General features: G+C 50.9%; 1 protein-coding gene across 4 annotated transcripts in view; it reads right to left on the bottom strand.

Moving 5' to 3' along the window:
• Positions 1-22,473, bottom strand: part of Gfra2 (GDNF family receptor alpha 2) — an 84,140-nt gene that overhangs the window by 11,136 nt on the left and 50,531 nt on the right. For all 4 annotated transcript variants that reach the window (XM_047549471.1, XM_047549470.1, XM_047549473.1 and 1 more), the window contains 2 exons: positions 1,192-1,301; positions 428-568 (listed from right to left, as the gene is read on the bottom strand). In XM_047549471.1, coding sequence (XP_047405427.1) covers positions 428-568; positions 1,192-1,301 — 251 coding nt within the window. The remainder of the gene's footprint in view (positions 1-427; positions 569-1,191; positions 1,302-22,473) is intronic.

The following is a 22,473-nucleotide window of genomic DNA, read 5'->3' as shown; positions in this document are numbered from 1 at the left end:
TGCAAACACTAAAGGCAGGCTGCCCTCTGTGGCCTCTGGTTTAGAAGCTAGATGGCTTCCAGTGCCAGTGGGGAAATACTCATTAAAGGAAGAAATGGCAGAGGCCCGGGATGAGAGAGCGCTGTCTCCAAAGGAACCTAGCTGACGCAGTCAGAATAACAGACCAGAAACCTGGGCTTCGGCCTGACACAGGTTCAAGGCCTCTGGTGTGAACTGAAGCTTGCCAGCTGGCAGCTCTCATGTGACTCTTCAGAAGCTCAAAATCCAGGGTCCCTGCAGGCAGCACCCATGGTAGAGAAGCCCCATGTGAATCACGGGCCACCTCACAGGAGGTAACGCGAGTGGCCTAGGCAGGCTTCTGGTTCCCGGGGCAACGGGCAGGTGGGAAGCAAGGGGTTTGTGGGAAGGGAGGACACCCTGGACTCACGGAGGCACGGGTTCTCGGTGAAGTCCCTGAGGAACTTCTCACACTCCTCCTCCATGTTCCCGCTGCCTCGACAACTGCACCAGGGCGACACCACGATGCCGGTGGGGCTGGAGTCCACGTAGTTGGGGGTCATGTCAAACCCTGGCAGGGAGGAAGGGAGGAAGGGAGGGAAGGGGAGATGAGCAGTCAGGCCTTCCCTTGGGCCCCAGCCCCAGGTACGCCAGGGCACATGCACCCCAACTCTATGACCATGGGGTGAGCAAGGGCCAGAGGCACAGAGCGCCTTGTCACCAGGATGAGAGGGAAGAGCCCAGCAGCTCTGTCCAAGACTGAATTCCCTTGTTTTCTCCCTGTTTTCTAGAATCAGGAAAACAAAGGAACAATTCCTGGGTTGGATCCCAGTGCTGACGTTTGCCAGCAGGGTGAGCCTGTGCCAGTCACCCAACTTCTCTAACCTCAGTTTTCTCATCTGTAGAATGGGGACCAACATCTCCCTAGTAAGAGCTGTAGAGAGGCCCAAGAAGAGAGTACCTAGAATGTCGGAACCGCAATAAAGGTCACATTTTCTTCTTGCTTCCAAAACCATACAGGCTGCTAGGGCCCTCCACCCCCATGATAAAGAGACGGGCTCTCCTCCATCAGGAGCTGGCCTCTGCTCTGGTTCTCCTCATAGTTCTATCTGAATCAGCCCCAGGGAAGCTCTGATCCAGGCAAGAGCCCCCACGCCACAAGGCTGGGAGCCCAGAAAATGCAAGAAAACTTACCAATCATGCCAGCGTAGGATCCCAGACACGCCTGGTAATTGTCGGCAGGGCAGCTGGTAAGTGTCCGGTAGGAGGCTCGACAGTTGGCGTGGAAGTCCGCCAGCCGGGACCTGGTGTCAGGAGAAGACCCAACAGAGAAAACAGTTTAGTCTGGCGTCCTTGCCTCCTCTGCCAGCATGTCATGGCAGCTCCTCCCTGTAGCTCCCCAGAGTCAGAGGAAGCCAGGAGGAGGGAGAGGAGGAAAGTATGGGGAACCGCCTGGGGCCTCAAGCTGGGAGCAACTAGGGGACAGATTTCCTAGACAGCAGAGCTGTAATGCAGTTTAAGAAAAGGCCGGTGATGGACTGACCAATAGGGCTCAAAAAGAGACACCACGCACATTTTCAATGGCTCTTTGCGAGAGAAGAATGCAGAGAAGACGCAGGCTGGGTTCACAGGGAACATCTAGGCCAGGGCCAGAGACTTGGGCTCTACTTTCTGCTTAACCACACATCTGAATGCTGCTACCCAAGTCCTTCAACACCTGCACTCTTCCCACCTGCAAATGGACCCAGGGCTGGGGAGATGGCTCAGTTGGTAGAGCGCTTGCCTTGCAAGCACAAGGCCCCAGCATTGGGGGGGGAAAAAAAAAAATGGGTCCAATAACCCCTGTCCTAGTCACCTCATAGGACCTGGCTGAAGCTCAAAGTCCCCACCCCAGTGAAAGATGGCTTACAATAGGGCATTCCTGCCTGGGCTCCTTTGCATCATGTCAAAACTACCCCCACCCACAGTCACCCTCCACTACCACGCCAGTTCCACCAGGTAGAAGCAGAGCCTTTTCTTTTTCTGGTGGCGTAGCATGCCACCGCCCATTCACCTCTGATGCGTCTTCATAACCACAGGGGCACAGCTCTGTGCTCCACACTCGACCTGAGCTGCATACAGGTGGGTACTGTCTGACAGGTCCAGCCCCCGCCCAGTCCCAGAGCTAGAATTCAGGGGAGGCATGAAGCAGAGGTGCCACGTCCAACACACAGCAACCCCCACTCCTTCCTTCTGCCCCAGTGCCCTGGCCGCAGAGGTTACCATCAGCCTGGGCTGAGGAGCACCTTTCCCTGCCCACCATGTCAGGTGGGTGTTCTTGGTCTCAGACATCACATCTGAGTCTCACCGCAGTTCCCAGAAGCAGTGAGGAGGTCTTGTTTGCTGGCATTTTCCCCATGATAAGCACAGAGCAGGACCTCAGGACCAGGTGCCCAGCAAGGGTTCTCTGATGACTCCAATTGCCAGTGACAGAAAGGGCTAAAACCCATGTCACCGGGCTCCTCGGCCATGCTCTTGGCACACTGTAAAGGCCCTCACATAGCCATCCCCAGTTCACCCCCAAATATAGCTGTCCTGGTTCTGCACTGGAACTTTATCCCATTGGAGAAAAGACCAGGAAGAGGGAGGAGGAGGCAAGCGCCAAGAGAGGCAGAGCCAGCCTGCGGGAGGAGAGATGGGAAGCCTCCAGGGGGCGCTCCTGCCCTCACGAGGACCCTGCCATGCAGGCCAGGGGTATCAGAGGAAGGTGGCTGAGAATACCCCACTTCCACACAAATTCCAGTTTGCCTGGAGGGGCCTGGAAGATGTTTTTGAGAAGTAGGGAGCCCTCTGGAGAGATCTGGCCCTAAACAGGCCTCGCGTGTCTCAGTCCCTGAAGCCGGGAGAAGGTCATGATTTTTAAAAAGGTATACTCACATCAGTCCTTTACTATTTAATCCTCCAAGAAACCCTGTGAGGTATGACAAGCATTTATTATTGTTTCATTTGACAAATGAGAAAGCTGAGCATCAGAGAAGCTAAATAAGCCCAAGATCACAGAGCTCTTGAGCAGCGGAGCCAGGACTCAAACCCAGAACACTAACAGCAAGCGGTTGCCCTTTCTGGCAGGTTCCAATGCAGGATGGGGTGAGCCCTTAAGGGTCCTTCCAGAGCCCAGACTCTGCGTCTCTGTAAAAGCAACACCGGCTTCCACAGGAGGCCACAAAGCTTGCAACCGTCTCTGCGCTCATTCTTGTCCATCCATGCACCTCTATTTTCTCACCACCACCCCCAAAACAGGAAAAGCAGCATTTCCAACCACGCCCTTACTCACTGCAGAATGAGGTTTGGCCTCAAATGTCAAGATAGCATCTGTCCCACTCTGCAAGCCAGCAATTCAGAGAGCGGGCAGTGAGTGAAAGATGGGGGCGAGGCCTCTGCACACACCCTGCACCTCCAGAACCTGAGAGGTGGGTGGAGTGGGCAGAGTCTTGAACCGCTAGATGGGATTTGGAGACAAACGAAACAAAACCAAAGCTGTCTGGAGTTGAATTGTGTCCCCTCCAAAAATGTGCCGAAGTCCACATTGCCAGTAGCTGTGAATGCAACAATTCAGAAATAGGGTCTTTGCAGATGTAATCAAGTTCAGAAGAGGTCACGGTAGATTAGGGCAGGTCCTAAATCCTTATAAGAAGAGCAGAGACACAGACACGCTGGAGAGCCTATGACGAAGGGGAGACCAGAGTGATGCATCCACAGCCAATGGCCGCCAAGGATGGTGGACAACACCAGAAGCCAAGAGAGAGCACACTTACGGCTCTGAGCTGAGCACGGAGCATTTCGCTGAGCGTTCAGAGAGAACACAGCCCACTGACTCCTTGATTTGGGCCTGCTGGCCTCCAGAACCCTGAGAACACATTTCTGTTTTAAGCACCCAGATTCTGCTACTTGGTTCCAAGCTCCAGGGAACTACACGGCATTTCCAAAGACTCCTACCTCTGCTTGCTTCGGCCAAATCCAAACAAGGCAAGGCAACAGGATCAGGCCACATCACTGAGGGCTGCAGATGGGCAAGAGAAGGCCAGAGCAGAGCCCTACAGGGGTGGACCAGGGAGGCTGCTCCGTCCCCATCAAAGTCTCTAGTTACCATCTTCTTCATGCCAAAGAGGTGCCCAAGCACCATCTCTTAGCTAGAAGACAGCAGTCCATTCCAATACCATCAACCACATTCCTACCACCTCTCCAAGACTACCTCCTGTCCCTCCCAAGGAAGCCCATTTCACCTGGCCAAGTGACTTTCTCCCACTTGTGCATTCCAGTCACAACATCCAGGCAACTTAAAGGCACAGGGACTTATTGGTATTGCCTTGCTTTGTCTGTGCAACTGAAATACACATCCCCAGAGTGGCAGACACTACAGCTTTCCTCATCCATATCCTCCAGGATCCCTCTGAACAGGGACGAGGTGGTAGACAGCCATTCATCCTTGCTCCAAATATGTATGGAGACCTGCCATGTGCCTGACAGACTCAAGATGGGTGACATGCATGTCAACACAAGTCAGAAGGGAAATCCCAGCACTGGGGCCAGGGCACCCTGCCTACCAGGCTGGGGTCCAAGACTGGGGTGGGAAGTCACTGTCAGCCCACTTCCTGAGGATGATGCCAGCCACAGAAGACCTCAGGGCCCCAGCCCAACCTCCTAGACAGTTCCAGTCCCTAGCAGTGCACAGGGGCCTCGCTTCTCTCTGACAAGGTTAACTGTGTGATCAGCTGACAATGGGCACCCTGGGGGTAATGGCTGGCCTTGACGTCCGTGGGGCCTCTCAAAATGTCACTGGCTCCACAGGCTGGAGAAGGAGCTGAAGCATGAATGGGAAGACCATGGCAAAGGCCCTCTGGGGAACCAGAATGTCTCCCTCACTGGCCAGGGAGAGGCCAGGTATGAGGAGAAGAGGTGGGAGTCAAGAAGCTCAAAGCCTAGGTGGGCCAGCCAGGGGCTCCCGGTGAGCTCAGAGGGAGCCTACCCGGCTGACAGAAGAGGAAGGAGCGTCTGTTATGTGGCCTTGATTGGTCCCTCACTGTGGCTGTGTGACCTTGGGCTGAGTACCATATCTCTGATGCTCAGTGTCCCCAGTTACCAAGCAGGGAGAGCTGCGCCTTCCTGCCTGGCTCACAGGGCTGGGACAGAGTCAGTAAGACAGCGCATGAGAGGAGCCTGGAAAGAGCATGCGCCTGGCGTGGACAGGAGGCACCGCCTCGCCTCCCTCCTCTATGCAGGTCTGAGCCCCAGCACTGCGCCTGCCGCTGGCAAGTACAAACAGGAAACAGCTTTTCCTGGTGCCCTGCACAGAAGGGAAAAAAATACCTGTTTACCCTGTGCTGGGCATGTCTGGTCCTGGGCAGGACCAAGTGAGCACCTCTGGGAGAGACGGCTCCCTCCCTATCACCAACAGGCTCTCGGACAGCCTGCCAGCCTCCAGGCAAACCCTGGCCTTCTGAACCCACTGCCCTCCTCCATGCCACACCGAGGACACAGGAGGAGGAACACAGGCCAACGTGCACTAGGGCGACTTACAGGGAGAGCACCTGGCTCCTCTGTGGCTGCAGCCGACCTCCTTCGCTACAGGCCCGTGGCTGGTGCCAGGGCCTCGGAGAGGCTCAGAGCGAAGGGAGGGGAGGGTGCGAGCGTGGGCCAGCAGACAGCAAGGGGAAGGCGAGGGAAAAGGCAAGGACGCGGCTGGGCTGTCTGTTCATCCATGTCTCCACTCTCGGTGTCAAGTCAACCTTGGCAAGCAGAAGTGACAAATGGGGCCGTTTAGGAGATGGCCACGTCCAAGTCTCCAGGAGGCTTTTGATGGTTCAAGTTTCCTGTCACCTCTCAATGCAGGATAGAGTCGACTCGATGATAGTGGCTCCTTCTGCCAGCATCTGAGGTCAAGTGGTATCAGCTTCCTTCAGCCTATGACACACTCCACCGCCTCCCACCACTGAAGAATGGGCCCAGGAACGCTACAGCCCAGCCCTGTAGGCAACACTCTCCAAGGCAAACGTCACCCTTTCATAATGCATGAGCCAGCTGGTCATGCTGCACCATCTCTAGGCCAGATGTCACTCTCCCCCATTCACCAGGAGGTCAATGGTCTCTTGGACTCCACTCCAGACGCCAAGCACAGACCTTCCTGGATCATTCCCATCACTATGCAGATTTGCCTTTCAAAGGCCCCAGAAAAGAGAGGACATGAAGAACACACGACAGGGAGAGATAAACAGATAAATGAAGAGAGAAAAGCAGAAAGCCAGCAAGAGAACCCAAATGCACACACGCTAAGCTCTCTCAGCTGAGGCGGAAAGAAGGCCGCCGACCAAGTGCCCGGCAGCAGGTGATCAGTCCGAAAAACACAAACCCTCTTCAACCAGCAGCATCAGCAGTCTATTCAATCACAGGGAAGCAGCAGAAGGAGACACCTGACCCCCAATTTGATGAAAAAGTTACCATATTAAATTCAGAACATCTAGTTAATCTAATCTCAAATAAACAATGATTTTTTTAGCATAAGTATACTTTTTTAGTATAAGTAGGACACACTTACACTAAACGGTTTTCTAAATCTGGAATTCAAATTTAACTGGAATCCTGTATTTTTGCGATAGCTCTGGCAATACTATTTGATAAGCTTGGGTGCCCCCAGCAAAGGGGGAAAGATCAGGGCTGGACATGCAAAGAGCCACCCGCCCGTGCAGAAACCACCCAGAAGGGAGGAGGCACTTCCTGTAAAAGTCAATGGTCCTCAAAGCGTGGTCCACAGACCAACAGCATCAGCATCAAAGGGAACTTCTTAGGAAGGTACGTTCTTGAGGCCCTAGCCCAGACACATAAGACCTGAAATTCTAGCAGCAAGGCCAGCAAGCTGCTTTAACAAGCCCTCCAGATGATTCAGAAGCAGGCACAAGACTGAGGGAATCTGCCAAGGTTTCAGGGCTGAGCTGGGGGAGTACCCCACCCCCTGGTCTCAGCTTTAAATATCCCCCACTTTATAGCCAGTCATGGAAGAAAGGAATGCTTCAACTATAGTCCCAGGAGGCTTGTGGTTACATGTAAGAGTACACACATTTGTGAACACACACTCACACACACACACACAGAGGCATGCCCCTGTCCCCACAATTAGGCTTGAACATTCCCCTTCTTAGTGCTGTACTTTGATCTTAGCCAAGAGGAAGCACCCTGGTACCAGCTATCAATGGAACCCTCCCCCTGCCCAGTCTGTGAACACCTTCCCATAGACTTTCCCAAATTTGTGCAGCCTGGAGTAACACTGGAGTGAATTACTCCCACAGGATGCCAAAACTTTCCAAAGCTGGCAAATACATGGCTTTTGGTCTGAAGTTCTTGTCTCCTTCCCAAAGTTCCCATTTATCGGGTTGTACTTGGCATGTGGCTGCCATGGAAACCAATGAGTCTCTACTGGCTGTAGCAGAAACAAAAGCAGAGAAAAGGGAGTTCCCATCTGTTGAGGACCTACTATGTGTGCCCAATGCTGTTATCTCATTTAATTCTCTGAACAATCCCACAAAGACACACTTCACCATGAGGACACGTAGCTCAGAAAAGCTAACTGGCAGTTACACACCCTAGAGCTAGCACACCATGGCCAGACACCTGCCAACAAGAGCGGGCAGCCTTCAGTACTGACCAGTGCAAAAGAATGGGGCACTTGAACATTTCATGGAGGGGAAAAGGGTTCCCAAGAAGTGTAACCAACGACGGGTTGCAAGAACAGTTGTGAGAATACAGAAAGTGACTTCAATATACCAAGTGCCTCTGAATAGTTTCCCTTTCTTCTTTCTACATTATTTATGGGTGCATTACAGTTGTACATGATGGGATGTGTTGTTACATATCTGTACATGCACAGGATATTATAATATAATTTGGCCAATATCACTCCCCAGTACTTCCTCTGGGTTGGCTCTCTGAGGTCTTCTCAATGGTGCAGGGTTGGGTTAAGTGGGTTCAATGTGACGTGACACCGAGAAAGGGAGCATGGATTTTACCCACAGGGCTGCTTTCTGACACCCACAGGGCTCACGGTGGACACCCTGATCCTCCCTCCTTCCACACCACCTCCTGGACACTGCCACCATTGTTTTTATGAAATCAAGGAACAACCTGGCTTCTGTCCCTTCTGTTTATTCTGTAACCATCTGGTGGAGACTTATACTTTCTGTCCAGCACAACGGCTCCCCTGGCCGTGGCAGACTTCCTCCTTGGGTCAGGCATTTCTAATAAAGGCTGCAGCCCATGTCCTGAGCCCAGCTAGACTCCTGACCCACCTGAACTCCTTTCTTCTGACTGCCATGCTCTAGGGTAAGGAAGTAACTCAGGCTGGACCAACAAGGTCCCTGCATGAACTTTTATTAATGGATCAGGCAAGGAAGAACATCTTTTCTTTCTGGTTATGATATACCCAGGTGTGAGTGTGAATATACTGGGACCATGGTTCTGGCCTTGTGGTTGCAATAAGAATACTCACATCTAACCTGCATTAAGAAACAGAAAAACAGAACAAGAGACAAGGGGAGAGAAAGACAGATAGAAACCTCTTTGTATTAAAGTCCTTGGAATATATGCCTGCCTTTCCTATATTATACAAGTCAATCAATTCATCTTTATTTTTTTTAAGCTAGTTGGGGCTCTGTCATTTAAAACAAAACAAAAACAAAGCATTGATACTACTGAGCTTTGCTTTCTGATATTACATGACCTTCTCTGTCCAAGTTCTAAGCAACCAGAAAAAAGCACACTGTGGAAAGGTCATAGGTCAAAAATCAAATCCACAGAGCAGGAGGGCAGGAGCGCTTCAAGAAGAGCAACCGTGAGATGAGCCGACTCCTGCAGGCAGGCAGCCCTGGCCGGGCCTCTCCCCAGCTTACCTGGGGAGGAACAGCCAGATCACTGTTGACACCAGGGAAAGCCACATCACTATCAAAATTGACAAGGACGCAGACTGTGTCAATATATGAAAATTTAAACATGGAGTTATGTTAAGGGATTAAAAATCAGGAGCCCACACAGCATATGCCCCCTGGTCACAAACAGGGAAAAACGTTAAACTAGGAACTGAGGAGATTCAGGAGGAAATTTCAAAAGACGCTAACAGAAGACACTGTTGATTATGTTCTCTTTCAATAAAGCTGCTTGAAGGTTGTAATTAGTTCTTGAAGTTTAATTGAACGAGGTCTTAGGAATCCTAAGTTATAAACAATGATTTTTTTCTGAGTCTTTGGTTAGAGAAAATGTCACTGGTTCTGGAAGCATCATCAAATGCAACCAGCTCTCTATTCTGAGACAAAGAGGCTAGGTGAGCAAAGCCCCCATCTCAGGAGATCTGGCTCCTCACTCCTGGGAAGCCCAGTTCCTGGGAGCATGCAGGCTGGAGAACTGACCACCAAACCCTTCTAGACAAGACACAGGCCTCAGGGCTCTGCTGAAAGCAGAAATGTTTGATCTCACAAAGGCCCTGAGTTCTTCAAGAACCCCCTGCCTCCCTCCCAGCTCCTCCATGGAAGCATGCCCAGTCACTGACACCAATTTCCGACGTACCCACTGGGTTTGAACCTCAGCTTAGCGACTCACTAGCTGTGTGGCCTTGAGTAGGTCATTCAGTGAGGCCTCTGTTTCCTCACCTGCAAAATGGAGGTAACAGTGGTACTTACCTCCTGTGGTCCTTATGAGGATAGAGCGAGATATTCATTGAGGGCGAGTATGAAGTGTCTGGACAGTGCCCAGCACAGAGGGTACTCTACCAAGGTGTGCTGTTGGGATTAATATCAGGAGCCCCACTAAGGACTCCTCAGCACGAGACACCCTGGAGGGCAGAGCTCCATCCCTTCAAACCAAAACCTCATAATACTAACCTAATAACAAGACCTCTCATGTTAGCACAGAGTTGTACAAGTTCCCTCACCTACGTCGCCACAATGAATTCTGACAATTCTCCAATGTCTATACCTCACCCCTCTTTACAGATAAGGAGACAGAGGCCTAGAGAGGCTAATTAACCCACTTGATTCCACAAACACAAGGCCAGAAGACTGAGGTTCAAATCCCAGCTCCCACACAGTGGGTTTTCCCCGCCCCCACTTTCTCTGGCCTGCTAACTCCCCACTCCTCTCCCTCTCCAGCTTTCTACAGCCCAGAGGGGGGCTTATCTCTCTCCTGGAATCACCCAAGGAAGTCACCAGGTGCACCTTCCTCGTTGCCATGTGCCCAACCAGTCTGCAGTTCACGCAGCACCCCCTCCTCACTCTTCCAGGTGAGCCATGAAGGTGAACATGGAAAATATAAGGGCCTGGAAGAGCCCTGTAGCTAAAGCCACTCTACCCCGGCTGACCAGGAACAATCACTCAGACCAGTCCACCACCGAGAGACTGACTGTAAACCACAGTGCTGGGACCACACTGCTCTGCGGAGGTTCAGGGAGACCTGGATGGGGCAGGGGTCAACCCAAGTCCACCTGATCTCCCCACAGGAACCAGAGATGAGAGTCAAGGCCATTTCCTTCTCCAAGAGCCTATCGCTGAACACACTGCTTCATGTCCTCCCCAAACAGATCCCCTTGTCTCCACTTTTCCCATCCCTTCACCTGCGTTCCAAACCTATTATTACCGGGTAAGAGGAGAAAAGAATTAAACGTACGCATCATTTGATTTTAATTGAAGGACTGTTCTATTTCATTGAACTGCTAAGTAAGCTGAACAAGAGATTGTGTTTACATAAGCAAACCCCAAGTCACTATAGACTTGCTGTCACATTAAGTCAATACTTATGAAGACTCTCTATTTAATTATTCAGTGAGGATTGACTTATTATTGTGTTAAGAGTGTGGTTAGCCTTGAGCTAGGTAGCCAGCCAGCTGAAAGATTTCTTTCAACTTTCTCTGAATGCTGATATGGTTCTTGCTGCTGGTGTGAGGTTAGGCTTCCTCTCTCCCTCCCCACACCTCCCTTCCTACTGCTGCAGAGCAAAAGGCTCCAGCTGGATCTCCCTTCCGTGGAGGGCAGCAGGTGACCCTGAGTGGCCGACCTCTTCAAAGGTCTTCTTAAGATCAGCCATTCATCCCAAGACCCTGACCCCTGAATTCTCACCCGGTTAGTTCTTCTGTCCCTACTGCATCCGCTGCAGCTCAGCTGCCCATCCTGACTGAGGACCTCCTACTCAAAGACGCTTCTCCAGTTTTGTTATTCCAGCACTTCCCCTCCTCCCAGCCTCTGCAGAATGTGTTTCCCCATCTTTGCAATCTATGCAAACTCTATTATTCCACGGCATACTGTTACAAAGATATAAAGACCCAGAGAGTTTCTTACATCAAATCACATGTTCTGAAACATAATTGTGCAGAGAAAAATTCAGAGGTGGGTGTTTTGCCTTAACTGCCGACCAACTGAAGAGGCAGAATGGTTAAGAGCAAAAGCCCAGGCACTAAGTCACCAGGGTCCAAACCCTAGCTCTGTCAATCACAAAGGGTACGACCTTGGACAGTGCGCTCACCCTCCTTTGAGCATCCTCAACCATAAAAGGTGGCTAGTAGATTCTGAGAGGAGTAACCAAGGTTGCCAGAGAGTGCCCAGAGCTATGCCTGGTATCTGCACTTACCTTTCATGAATTTCTAGACTAAGTCCTCTGGAGGAGGACTCCCTGGGCTTCTACAGCCCATCATTTGCCACCCTGAGCCCCACCCGTAATTGCTCCTGTGCTGCTCCTCTTGCCAAGAAAGCCTTCCCTCAACCACAACCTCCTTAAAACCTCTTCCACTTCCAAACTATCTAAACTCAATTCAGGGACCACCTCTTCCAGCCAGCCTTCCCTGAATGCCTTGCCCCCAACTCTGAACACATTTCACAGATGCCAGTCACTGCATCTGCATCTTCACATCATCAATGATATTTTTCATACCTGTTTCTCCCACTAAATTGTAAATTCTTTCAGAGTAGAAATCATCTTACTCGTGTTTGAATCCTCAGTGCTAAACGAATTGCCTGACACAACAGAGACTCCATCCACTGGATGGAGGGATGGAGGGAAGAATGGATCAATGAGGGGGTAGGTGGGTGGCAAATGGATAGTTGGGAGGGAGGGAAGGAATGAAGGAAGAAAGGAAGGGAGGGAGGGAGGGAGGGAGGGAGAGAAGGAGGAAGGAAAGGTAGGTAGATGAATGAATGAATGGTCAAGTGGGTGAGAGGATGGACAGAAGGAAGGATGGGTGGGTAGGTGGGTAAAAGGAAGAAAGAAAGGAAGGTTGGTTGGTTGAATGGATGGGTGGATGGATGGATGGATGGATGGATGGAAAGCTGGATGGATGGGTAGACCAATGAATGGATGGATGGATGGATATATGAGGATTGCCCTTGGAAGCAAGGAGGATTTTCCCCTAAGAAGCAGGGAATCTGAGAACTCTAATAACATCTCAACTTGAAAAATAAAATCACAAGCAGATCTCTAGCTGACAGCACAGCAAATTGTGTCAATGCTGCATTTACTTGGACACCAAGATAGCTCAGAAAAAAAAAAAAAAAAAAAGCCCTCTGGTGGTTGTGTCTTTCTGCCTTCCTCTGACTCTGCCAGGTTGTCAGGACCTCGGAAAAGTCTCTCTGCCATCACTGGCATTCACCAAAGGAGGCCATTCACTAAAGGAGGCCCCAGGGGCCTACAAGAATTAACACATATCCTTAAGCACCACTCTTAACATGAAGAAGTGCCTTGGGGACCTACAGAGGAGAAGCCAATGTGTCCCTACGGAGAAAGGCTGGCTGAAGTGTCCATTCTCCAATGAGCAGAAGGGCAAATGGAGCCAGTGACCGGGGTCAAAACTCCTGCTGCTTACATGTCGGGAATCCTGGAGACGTTACTGCACCTCTCAGTGCCTAGGTGGCTCTCTCATTCACACACACACACACACACACACACACACACACACACAGCGAGAGAACGAGAGAGAGAGAGAGAGAGAGAGAGAGAGAGAGAGAGAGAGAGAGAGAGAGAGACAGACAGAGACAGAGACAGAGAGAAAGAGACAGATAAAGAGAAGATTTCTGGGGGGGACTAAATGGAACCACATATGCTAAAGTATTTCTGAAAATTATAATGTACTATATTTGTGTTTATTATTTTTCTTCTTAGAAATAATAAAAAAAAAACACAGCAATTCAATTGCACCCTAATTCTGCTCTTTGCCTGGCTTAACAGACAATCTCCAGGTGCAGGAGCTGGAGCAGGGTGAGGAGACAGGTGTGGGCAGAGCACACAGTAGCCTGGACCCACCAGGCAGCAGAAGGGAGCAGGTGCATTGGCGTCTGCTCTGAGGAAGTGAGGGGGCCTTGGGCCTTCTGACCCCTCCCCACTGTTCTCTGTTCCAGGCCTCGGAAACAAACCGCGTGGACAAGTGTTTTCCCTATCAGGCAAATATCGGAGCAGCCCTGCCACCACTAGGAATCTTTCTCATTATATAGACTAATGAGAACACTGTGCTTCTCAGGAGCAATTTATCAAGGCAACATCCATTATAAATGACATTTTTCCTGAACTAACAAAGGATATGAGGCTGGGGAACCTGGTTAAAAGGAAATGTTTAGCTGATTCCAGAAATCATCCAGAAGTTAATTACCCACCCCCCTGCTGCCCGGTGCTTTCCCTGTTCTGTTCTCCTCCTCCCCCGGGGCCTCCTGTGCTGCCCACACACCTCCAGGACCAAGCCCAGAGCCCCAGCTCCCAGGAATGTGCTGCCTTTAGGGGGGGCAAAGTCTTAAGTGGCAGCGTCACTGAAGCATATAAGACCAGATTATTTGTGGTCCCAACTTGCTGATGCAAGATGAAAAATACAGCAAACTGCAGCTGCTGAACTCAGCTTTTTTCTTTTTCTTCCTTCTTTCTCCTTCGCTGAGGTTAGTGTTTTACAAAAAGGGCTTAAAAAAATAAAATCTATAAACTGGGGGGTTCCAACCTGTCGGCACGGGTCAGGCCGGCGGGAGGCGGCACCCAGGCCTTTCCTCTCCCCGCAGACACAAGCTCTCACATGCATCTCCACGCACCCCCCCAGGAAGGTACCACCACCCTGACAGACACACAGGAGGCCACGCACTGTGCCTCAGGTTTAAAGTCCTCTTCCCCGAGTCCCTTTCCCGACACCATCAATCTGGGGTCCTCTCTCTCTGTGTCTACCCTTTGACTCCACAACAAGCAAACAATGCTATGTCTCCCTCTGACATCACAAGACTGGGCACCAGCATGGCAGGCAAGAGTCACCACCATGGGCAGTGTGTGACAGTGTTGGTTACACGGAGCGACAGGCTGGCAGAGGGCCAGGTACCCTCCGTGCCTCCCCATGTGGAGTGGCTACATGCAAATCAGAGGGGACACTGCTGACAACTCAAGCCAGGAGCCACTGGGCCCCAATGGATTGAAACAAAGTGCAGGGACAAATGCAGAAACTTCCAGAAACCTCTACTACAGAAATGTGACTCCAGGTTGGGGATATAGCTCAGTGGGTAGAATGCTTGCAAGCACAAGGCCCTGGGTTCAATCCCCAGCACCGCAAAAATAAATAAATAAGTAAAAAAATAAAAATGATTAAAAAAAAAAAAAGAAATGTGACTCCATTATAGACCAGGACCATGCAGTCTCTCAGAATTTGAACTGAAGTCTCTGGTTTCAACCAAGAAGAAAGAAAAATGTCCAGGTAGATATTCCCCTGGGGCAGAAGAAAGATGGTGATAGCTTATCATGATATAATGCCAAGCAAGAAGGAGCAAGGAAGTGCTTAGCTCATTACGTATTTGAATATATGTATCTTAATGCCAGCAGATTTGAGCACCAGGCGAAGCTCATTTCTTCTACCAGAGTCCCTCACACATGCCCTGCAGGGTTTCGCCAAGGTTGAGGTTCAAGGGATGGGGAACGAGACATTGAAGTACAAGGTACAGAGGGAAGAAAAATCTGAGTCAAAATCGAGACACAAGTGAGGGTGGGTCCAGGAAGAGAAGGCAGGCCAGCAAAGTCCATGGGAATACAGAGAGCAGGAAAGGAATCCAGCAACGAGAAAGTACAAATGAGAAGGTTCCAGAGGTGGGATCAGGAGAGGCCCTCGCTCAGGATGCATGAAAGGAAACCTTTCCAAGGCACCTTACTAACATAGAGCAGAAGGAAACTCCTGAGAGGTCCACCACCAGCCTCCCACTCTCTCCAGTGGGCTTAAGGGGCAGGCTTCCCCAGCAGACTTGGAAAGCTTTACATTCCCCCAAAGGAAACTCTGAAGCAGAGGCAAGGTCTCCAAGACTGCTCACTCTGTCCTCTTCCCAGTAGCTGGAAAGTGGGTGAGTCTCAATACCATGGGACACCCAGCACTTCTGGGGGCAGGGGGGCTGGCGACCTCCAGTTCCTTATCCCACTTCTCTGTAGGCATACAAGGTGGGAGGCAGCATCTTAGTGTGTCAGCCAGGACAAAGCCCATGGCACGGGGAAGAAGGCAGGAACTGACTCAATAACCAAGGCCCAGTGAAGGGAGCCAACAGGGCAGAAGAAGTGGAGGCTGGTAGGGCAGAGTGGGGGGAAAGCTGGTAACCACATCCAGACCCAGGAAACAAGAGGGGCAGCATGCACGAGTGGACTGCACCTTCAGAATCATACAGCTCACAGGGAAAAACCTTCCAGTCTACTGCACAGATGGGTAACCTATCCCCAATGGGCTTCCATAGGGACCTTATGTTTCTAGATGTTTCTTCTTGCTACCCTCTGGCATTTTGGAGGTATACCAGATGTCCTTACAGGCAACCTAAACTTCATCCAGACATTATTGGAAGTGAGAATATTGGAAAGCAAGAGTACACTCCATCTATCATCACTCTGTATGGAGTGCAATGAATTTTGATACATGTGAATCTGCAACAGTAAGGAAGGTAGACCAGTTGTACAACTGATAAAGTTATTCTTTGAATACCCAGTTGATACCTTCCTCTGCTGCAGTCGGTCTGCAATTATTGAGCTGACAAACATACTATTGGAAGCCATTAACAGAGCCATTGTAAAGCAGGAGACAAACTGGGAACACAATTTGGGACCAGGTGGCTGGTCTAGACAGGATCTGCAAGGGGTAAAGACTGACATTTTAATGAAGGACCCCAAGACAATGGTAAGCCCTGGAACACAGAATGGAACACAAATGATATGAACACAGAATGGAACACATACCATGGAAATCCAGAGTTGGCAGAGAACAGAATAGCTCCCTTAGGTTACCTCCCTCTGACTCTCAACTCAGACTCAAACACAGGTGGACATTCAGTAGATCCCTCCTGGTCAGCTTCCATGACCACTGCAATGAAGAGCTGCCCAAGCACAATTCCAGGTACTGGACTTTGCAGGCTGGGGCTTATTCCCACTCATCTCCATGCCACAGACCTGGAAACCCATCCTTCCTGACTGATCCTGCTCTGAAAAGGAGCAGATGTGGACAGCAACAGATGCAGAGTAGAGGCCCCACCCAAGCATCCAACCTCCAAGGACAGCCAGTTAGTCTGAAGAGGTTAAAGAGCTAAAGACTGATACCAGTTCATCTCAAAGAAGATTCTGTAGTTCTTGCCAAACCCAAGCCTTCAGACAAGGAGTAAGACCTGCAGGCCAGCTCCAACTATAAGCAAAGAGCTGCTGTGATCAATGACAGGAGACTGAAGGGGCTGAGTGGCTTCAAGAGAGCAAGAGGGCCAGGGCCAAAGCCCTCACAGAAGCCCGTGCCCAGGCCAGGCAAGGGAGAGCCACCAGGACGCTGAGCCAACCCAGACACTTGGGCTGAAACCTGTACTTTGCAAACCAGTATTTTTATGCTGTTTATGTTTTCTATAATTATTTCCTTTTAGCCCTGCCTTTGCATTCACTAAGAGACCTACCAAACTAATAATAAATAATCATAGCTAACAATTTTGAGTGTTTACTCTGTATCTGCTAACCACTTCTGAAAGCATTAATGCATTTAATCCTTGCAAGCAACCTGAGACAGACAGGTAGCACGAAATTCCCCACTTCACAGAGAAGGAAGCAGAAGCTCCAGGGAGCTAAGTGACTTGTGGCACAGCTGGGAAGGATGAGGGCTGGACTTGAACCCAGGTCTATTGATGGAGAAGACCAGGATTGCCAGTCCTCTCAGAGGTATGGGTGAGTCTGGAGTGCTGAACATCACCCTCTGGGTAGGGTGCTGGCAGAATCCAAGACAGAGGTGATGGTCACAGGCACAGAGCCAGGGATGTCTGACTTCAAATATAGCAGTTCTCCCCTTGAGAGTCACCCCTGGGCTCCAACCAGCAGTAAATGGGCTTTGGTGCCATACGGAAGGTTGGCATCCATTAGGGTGACAACCCACCTGCTCTTGGTCTCTGCCCTCAAACCCATGGTCCTTCTCCAGCTCCTCCCTCTTCCCAGTCCCCCCTCATCTGCCTTCTCCAGTACCCCTTTCCTTGGAAGCCCTCCTTAGCCTTTCCCAGCATTCCCCAGCAGCACTTGTCCATCTGAGCCCTTCCTCTCTGCCTCTCAGACATATGAATTGTCAACACATTTTCCAGGTCCCACTGTCCTTGGGGTGGCATGGTGACAACAGTCAGCCCTTCTCTGGCTGGAGAAGTGTGTGAAACCCTGCCTCTATGTATTAGTTTCCTAGAGTGGTCCTAACAAAATGCCATAACCTAGGTGGCTTAAAATGACAGGTACTTGTTCCCTTGCTGTTTTGGAGGCTAGAAGTCCAAGATCATGCTGCTGGTAGGACAAGGCTCCCTTTGAAAGTTCCAGGGAGGGTCCTTCCTGCCTCTTCCGGCTTCTCTTGGCTTATAGCGGCATCTCCCCAATCCCTATGTCCACTGTCACACGGTCTTCTTCCCTGTGCATCTCTGCCTCTTCCCTTCTCCATAAAAGGACACCAGTCACTGGATTTGAGGCCCATCCTAATGCAGCATGATCTCATCTTACCTGATTCTCTGCAAAGACTTCATTTTCAAATAAGGCCACATTCTGAAACTCCAGGTAGACATGAACTTGGAGAGACTGTCTTTCTGCCACCCTCATCGATTCCCTCCTGATTCCAGCAGGCCCTTGATTTCACTTCTTCCACCTCCCCTTGAATCAGATGTAGGCTGAACCCTCTGTGTCCAGCCTGGGTGGTCACTTTCCCAAGGACAGGGTTTCAACTCTCCAGGGTCCCAGTCTCTGCCACCCACCTGGGCCCCACTCCATGGGAGGGTCAGAAAGAGCCTCCCTTGCCTCTTCCCAAGGAGCTGCCCCAGCAGAGAGGTTAAGGCTGCACTGAACCAGGTCCCAAGGCCCTGTACCCTGCAGCAAGGTCCTAGGGGAGCACATCGCACCATTCCCCGCCTCTTCCCTGTGCTCTGCCAGGGCAGGACATTGTGCAGCCTGGGCCCCAGCACTCCATACCTGGGTGCTGTCCCCACCCCACCGCAGCCACCTGCAGGAGGCAGATGAAGAAGAATCATGTTTCTCAGGTTTCCAGACTCCCACCTCCCTCCTCAGGACCAGGGCACTCAGTCCCCACGGGTACAGAGACCACACAGGACACTGCATGTGGCAGATAACTAAGTCCCTATAACGGTGGTCAGTCAGAACAGTGGAGTGAGCACTACTACTGCTTGTCTGGCCACACACGGCAGCCTCCATGCCGGGCCTTCCTCAGTCTCCGTGGCTGGGGCCAAGCCATGTGTTCTATTCATGCCACAGTGGTCTCCTGCAGTGACAGCCCATTTCCAATAACTGCTGGACTCAGGGGAAATACTTGGCTTATCTTCCCAAGAATAAACAGGGCAATTTTAATAGCCAAAATGTGGGCTGGATGATAGAGCTAGTTTGTGGATATGACAGACAGGTAGACAGTAGGTGAATCGGGGCTACGCTCCAGGCCAGGTACACACCATCTACAATTGGCTGAGTTCTAGAGGATGCAGAGATGGTGGAGACATTGGCAGACCAAGGGAAGGAATGAGCTTACTGGACTCCCCCACCCCCAGGAGCCACCCCCAGGTCACCTTCCAGTAGTGACTCCAGGACATAGAACCCCTGGCTAGACAGGGTGTCCCTACCTCAGCCCTCCCCCAGCAAGTCACCCAGGGAGCCAAGGAAAAACTGGATTCCTGGGTCCCACAGCCAGGGATTCCCTTTCCACAGGTTTCAGGAGGGATTCGGGAATCAGCAATGTATCAGGACCACAGCTAATTGAGACACGAGATCCACAGAGTTTATCTGGAGAGAGAAGGCAGGATAGGGTGAAAAGCACAGCCCTGGGAGCCCACACTGGTTCAAGTTTCTGCTACACCTTATTAGTGTGTGACCCTGGGTGGGTCCCTTAATATATCTGGTCCTCAGATTCCTTATCTGAACAGAGATCATAAGAATGCCCACTTCCAAGGACAGAAAGGAGTCTGACAGATTCTAACATGGTGACATGGCCCCTAACACACAAGAACTCTCAGTGATACCTCGGAACTATACAGCGGGGGCAGGTTCCCTCTGGAAGCCCACCTACTGTCTAGGATCTGGAAAGCAGAGTCTGTAGCCAGGTGACAGAATCCACAATGGTGCCTACCACATGGGGCAGATTGAGACCAAAGGACGGAAACTTCCAGCCTCAGACTCCGACAAGAGTCAGTTCAGACATACAGGATGCTCTCTGCGCTTATCTCCTCCTCTCCCCTGAGTCGACGTAGCAATAATAACCCTCTCAGCTGGTCTCGGCTACGCTGCGGGGCATTAGAGAAAACAGGCATTGCCACTGCAGCCTAAGAGTTAAAGGGGTGCAGGACTTCCCCTCCTCTTCAGGCCGGTGGGGAGTGACAGGGTCATCTTGAGCAAACCCAAGAAGGAAAAGGTCCCTGCAGATGCCCCTCTGTACTTAGAGATTTTCTCTTTTAATAACCATGGAGAATCAGGTCTCCTTAGAGTCACATGTTACACTACAATGTTTCAGACAGCAATGGACTGCCTGTGTGCTCCCCAAAGATTCTATCGCCTAGTGACATCATAGCTGTCTTAGTTTGTGTAAGTATACTCTACGATGCTCACATGACCATGAAACCACCTAGTGACACAGCTCTCAGAGAACATGACAGTACTATTAAAAAGAGGGCAATTTCCTTACAGAAGTAGCACCTCCAGTTCAGAATCACTTTGGGGAGGCATGCTGACAAATCCACAGGCACACACTCATTTGGAAATCCCTCCTGCAGACTACACTGGCTCACCCTGGTGGCTCCCATGAACACACACTCACAGCTGAGGGCACAGCGTGCTAGTGCTGCCCTTCCCCCACAGCCCCTGCAACACTCTTCAGGACTCTGGGTGGAGTCACCAGGGAATGACTCTCCTATCTGCTTTTCCTGCCCATGAGCATTATGAGAACCCACCCTCCCTGACTTGCCTGGACCTCATGCTTCTGGGACCACACAGAAGAGGCGCGGGCCTGACGACCTGCTATCAGACCTGGAAAACCTAGAATCAGAGAGGCAGGGCCCAGGAAGCTCTCCAGAAATGACCTCTTGTCAGAGCCAAGCCACCCCAGGGACACCCAGGAAGAGGCGGAGTTTCAAGGTGCCCTCTCCAGGGCCTCTCCTCACAGAAGAAGGTGGCACTATGAAGTGATTTCCTGGGTCCTTGGTGCTACAGCCCAAGATAGGACGTCAGAGACCAGTGAGTCCAGCCTCTTACTCTGGAGATGAAGGAGCTGCTTCCCAGAGGGAAGGTAACCTGGTAAAGGCCTGCTTTTCAGTGCCGATCTGTACTCCAGAGTAAGCGAGAGTCTGCACCATGCATTGCAAAGCCAGGTTCGAAGCCCTCTCCCACGACTCAGTCCTCCAGCGCCGTCTCCAAGCCCACACCTCCCTCGGCGTTTCTCACACAAGCACGTGTGCACAGCACTCGTGAATACACATGATCTGCATTTGCTCATGAAAACTTCCAGAACTACTAGACATGCAGAACGGCAGCAAAGCCCTCGGCTCTTCTACCTTGCTGAGTAGTGAGGACTTTACTATTAAGTCCATGGTTCTCAGATCATACACTCCACTCCCCAAATTCCAGAAATAAGACTAAGTATAGTTCATGAAGCACAAAACTTGAGATGGGTATTATTTAAATCCCATCCCTTTGGTGTCAGATAAAAAAGCAAACACAAGAGGTGACATGCATTCCCTGAGGTTTTCATGGTGAGATAGGCCAGATTAAGGGGAAGACACTGGGATTTGGGCCCCTTCCTTCCTATTGACACTAACTTGGTTTGCACTTCCTCCTTCTTCAGAGTCAAGCCCGTAGGGTCTCATTTCTAACTGACCCCCCCCAGCACCCCAATTGGAATGGGCATCACTGTCCATCACCAAAGGTCTCAGCATCATCACGTGGTGAGGTAGTCACGGCTGCAGCATGACAGCCTCATCCTGAGTCACCTTCTGTGCTAATGACACAACCCCACTCACTGAGATCAAAACCATCCTCCTCCCAATCCTTGAACCCAGTCTGTGACAACAAGACAGGGTACAATTAAGTTGGGGACAGTCATTCAGGGAAACTGAAGACAATGAGGGTGTGGACACTGCAGAGAAACGAGAGGGCTCTTGGAAGGTCCATACCCTGATCCATCTCAGTGGCCAAGTCTAACTCCAAAAAGCCTTCATATGCTTTCTTGCCCCTTTTCCAAAGTCATCTTAAAATATATTTTTTAATCGAAAAGGGCTCTGCCATAACAGCACATTTGTAGGTCACTCATCTGGCAGCCTGCCAAGAACAAGGAAGTCGCCGAAATAGGCAGGATGAAGTTTGTACACTAAAACAGGTCTTTTGCTCCCAGGAAAATCCATTCTCTCTCCACTTACAGCCTCATGGCTCCTGGTGCATCTGTAATTCAAATACACTCGTCCTCTGGTTTTCGGTTCCTCTGAAAACCAGCAAAGGTGAGAGGTGACAGGAAGAGCAGACAACCTTCAGCAAGAAGTGACAGCCAACACAGAGGAGGAGACAGAAACACCAGAAAAGCAAACAGCAACCACTCAAAAGCCGCAGTATCTGGGACTAATTAGTGTAGGGGTGAACAATCCTAGAGAAGTCAGGGGACCTGAAGGCACCCCACCATCTTTGACATTACCTGGCCATCAGGGATGAGACAGAGTCATCAAGAAAAGGTTAAGGCACCTGCTATGGCCTCGGGTTTAGGAGACAAAAAGCACCCAGGCACTCCCCAGGTGCTGACTGCACCTCTGCACAGTACCAGGCTCTGGGCCAGGCGCAGGGGTGAATGAACAGCCAGAGCCCACAGTGTCGCTGCTGCGGGGGCAAACGTGGTGGAAAAGGCAGCTGGCTCCTGCCTTCCTAAGGGCACAGCAGAGAGAGAAGAAAGAAGAATAATGAGACGTGCTCTCCCTTCTTCCATCTGCCATCTACCCCTTACAGGGGCCAGGCAGG

Source organism: Sciurus carolinensis, chromosome 4, assembly GCF_902686445.1.
Source record: "Sciurus carolinensis chromosome 4, mSciCar1.2, whole genome shotgun sequence".
Lineage (NCBI taxonomy): Eukaryota > Metazoa > Chordata > Mammalia > Rodentia > Sciuridae > Sciurus > Sciurus carolinensis.
Note: the sequence above shows the minus strand (reverse complement) of the source record. Positions and strands in the feature narration are given on the sequence as shown.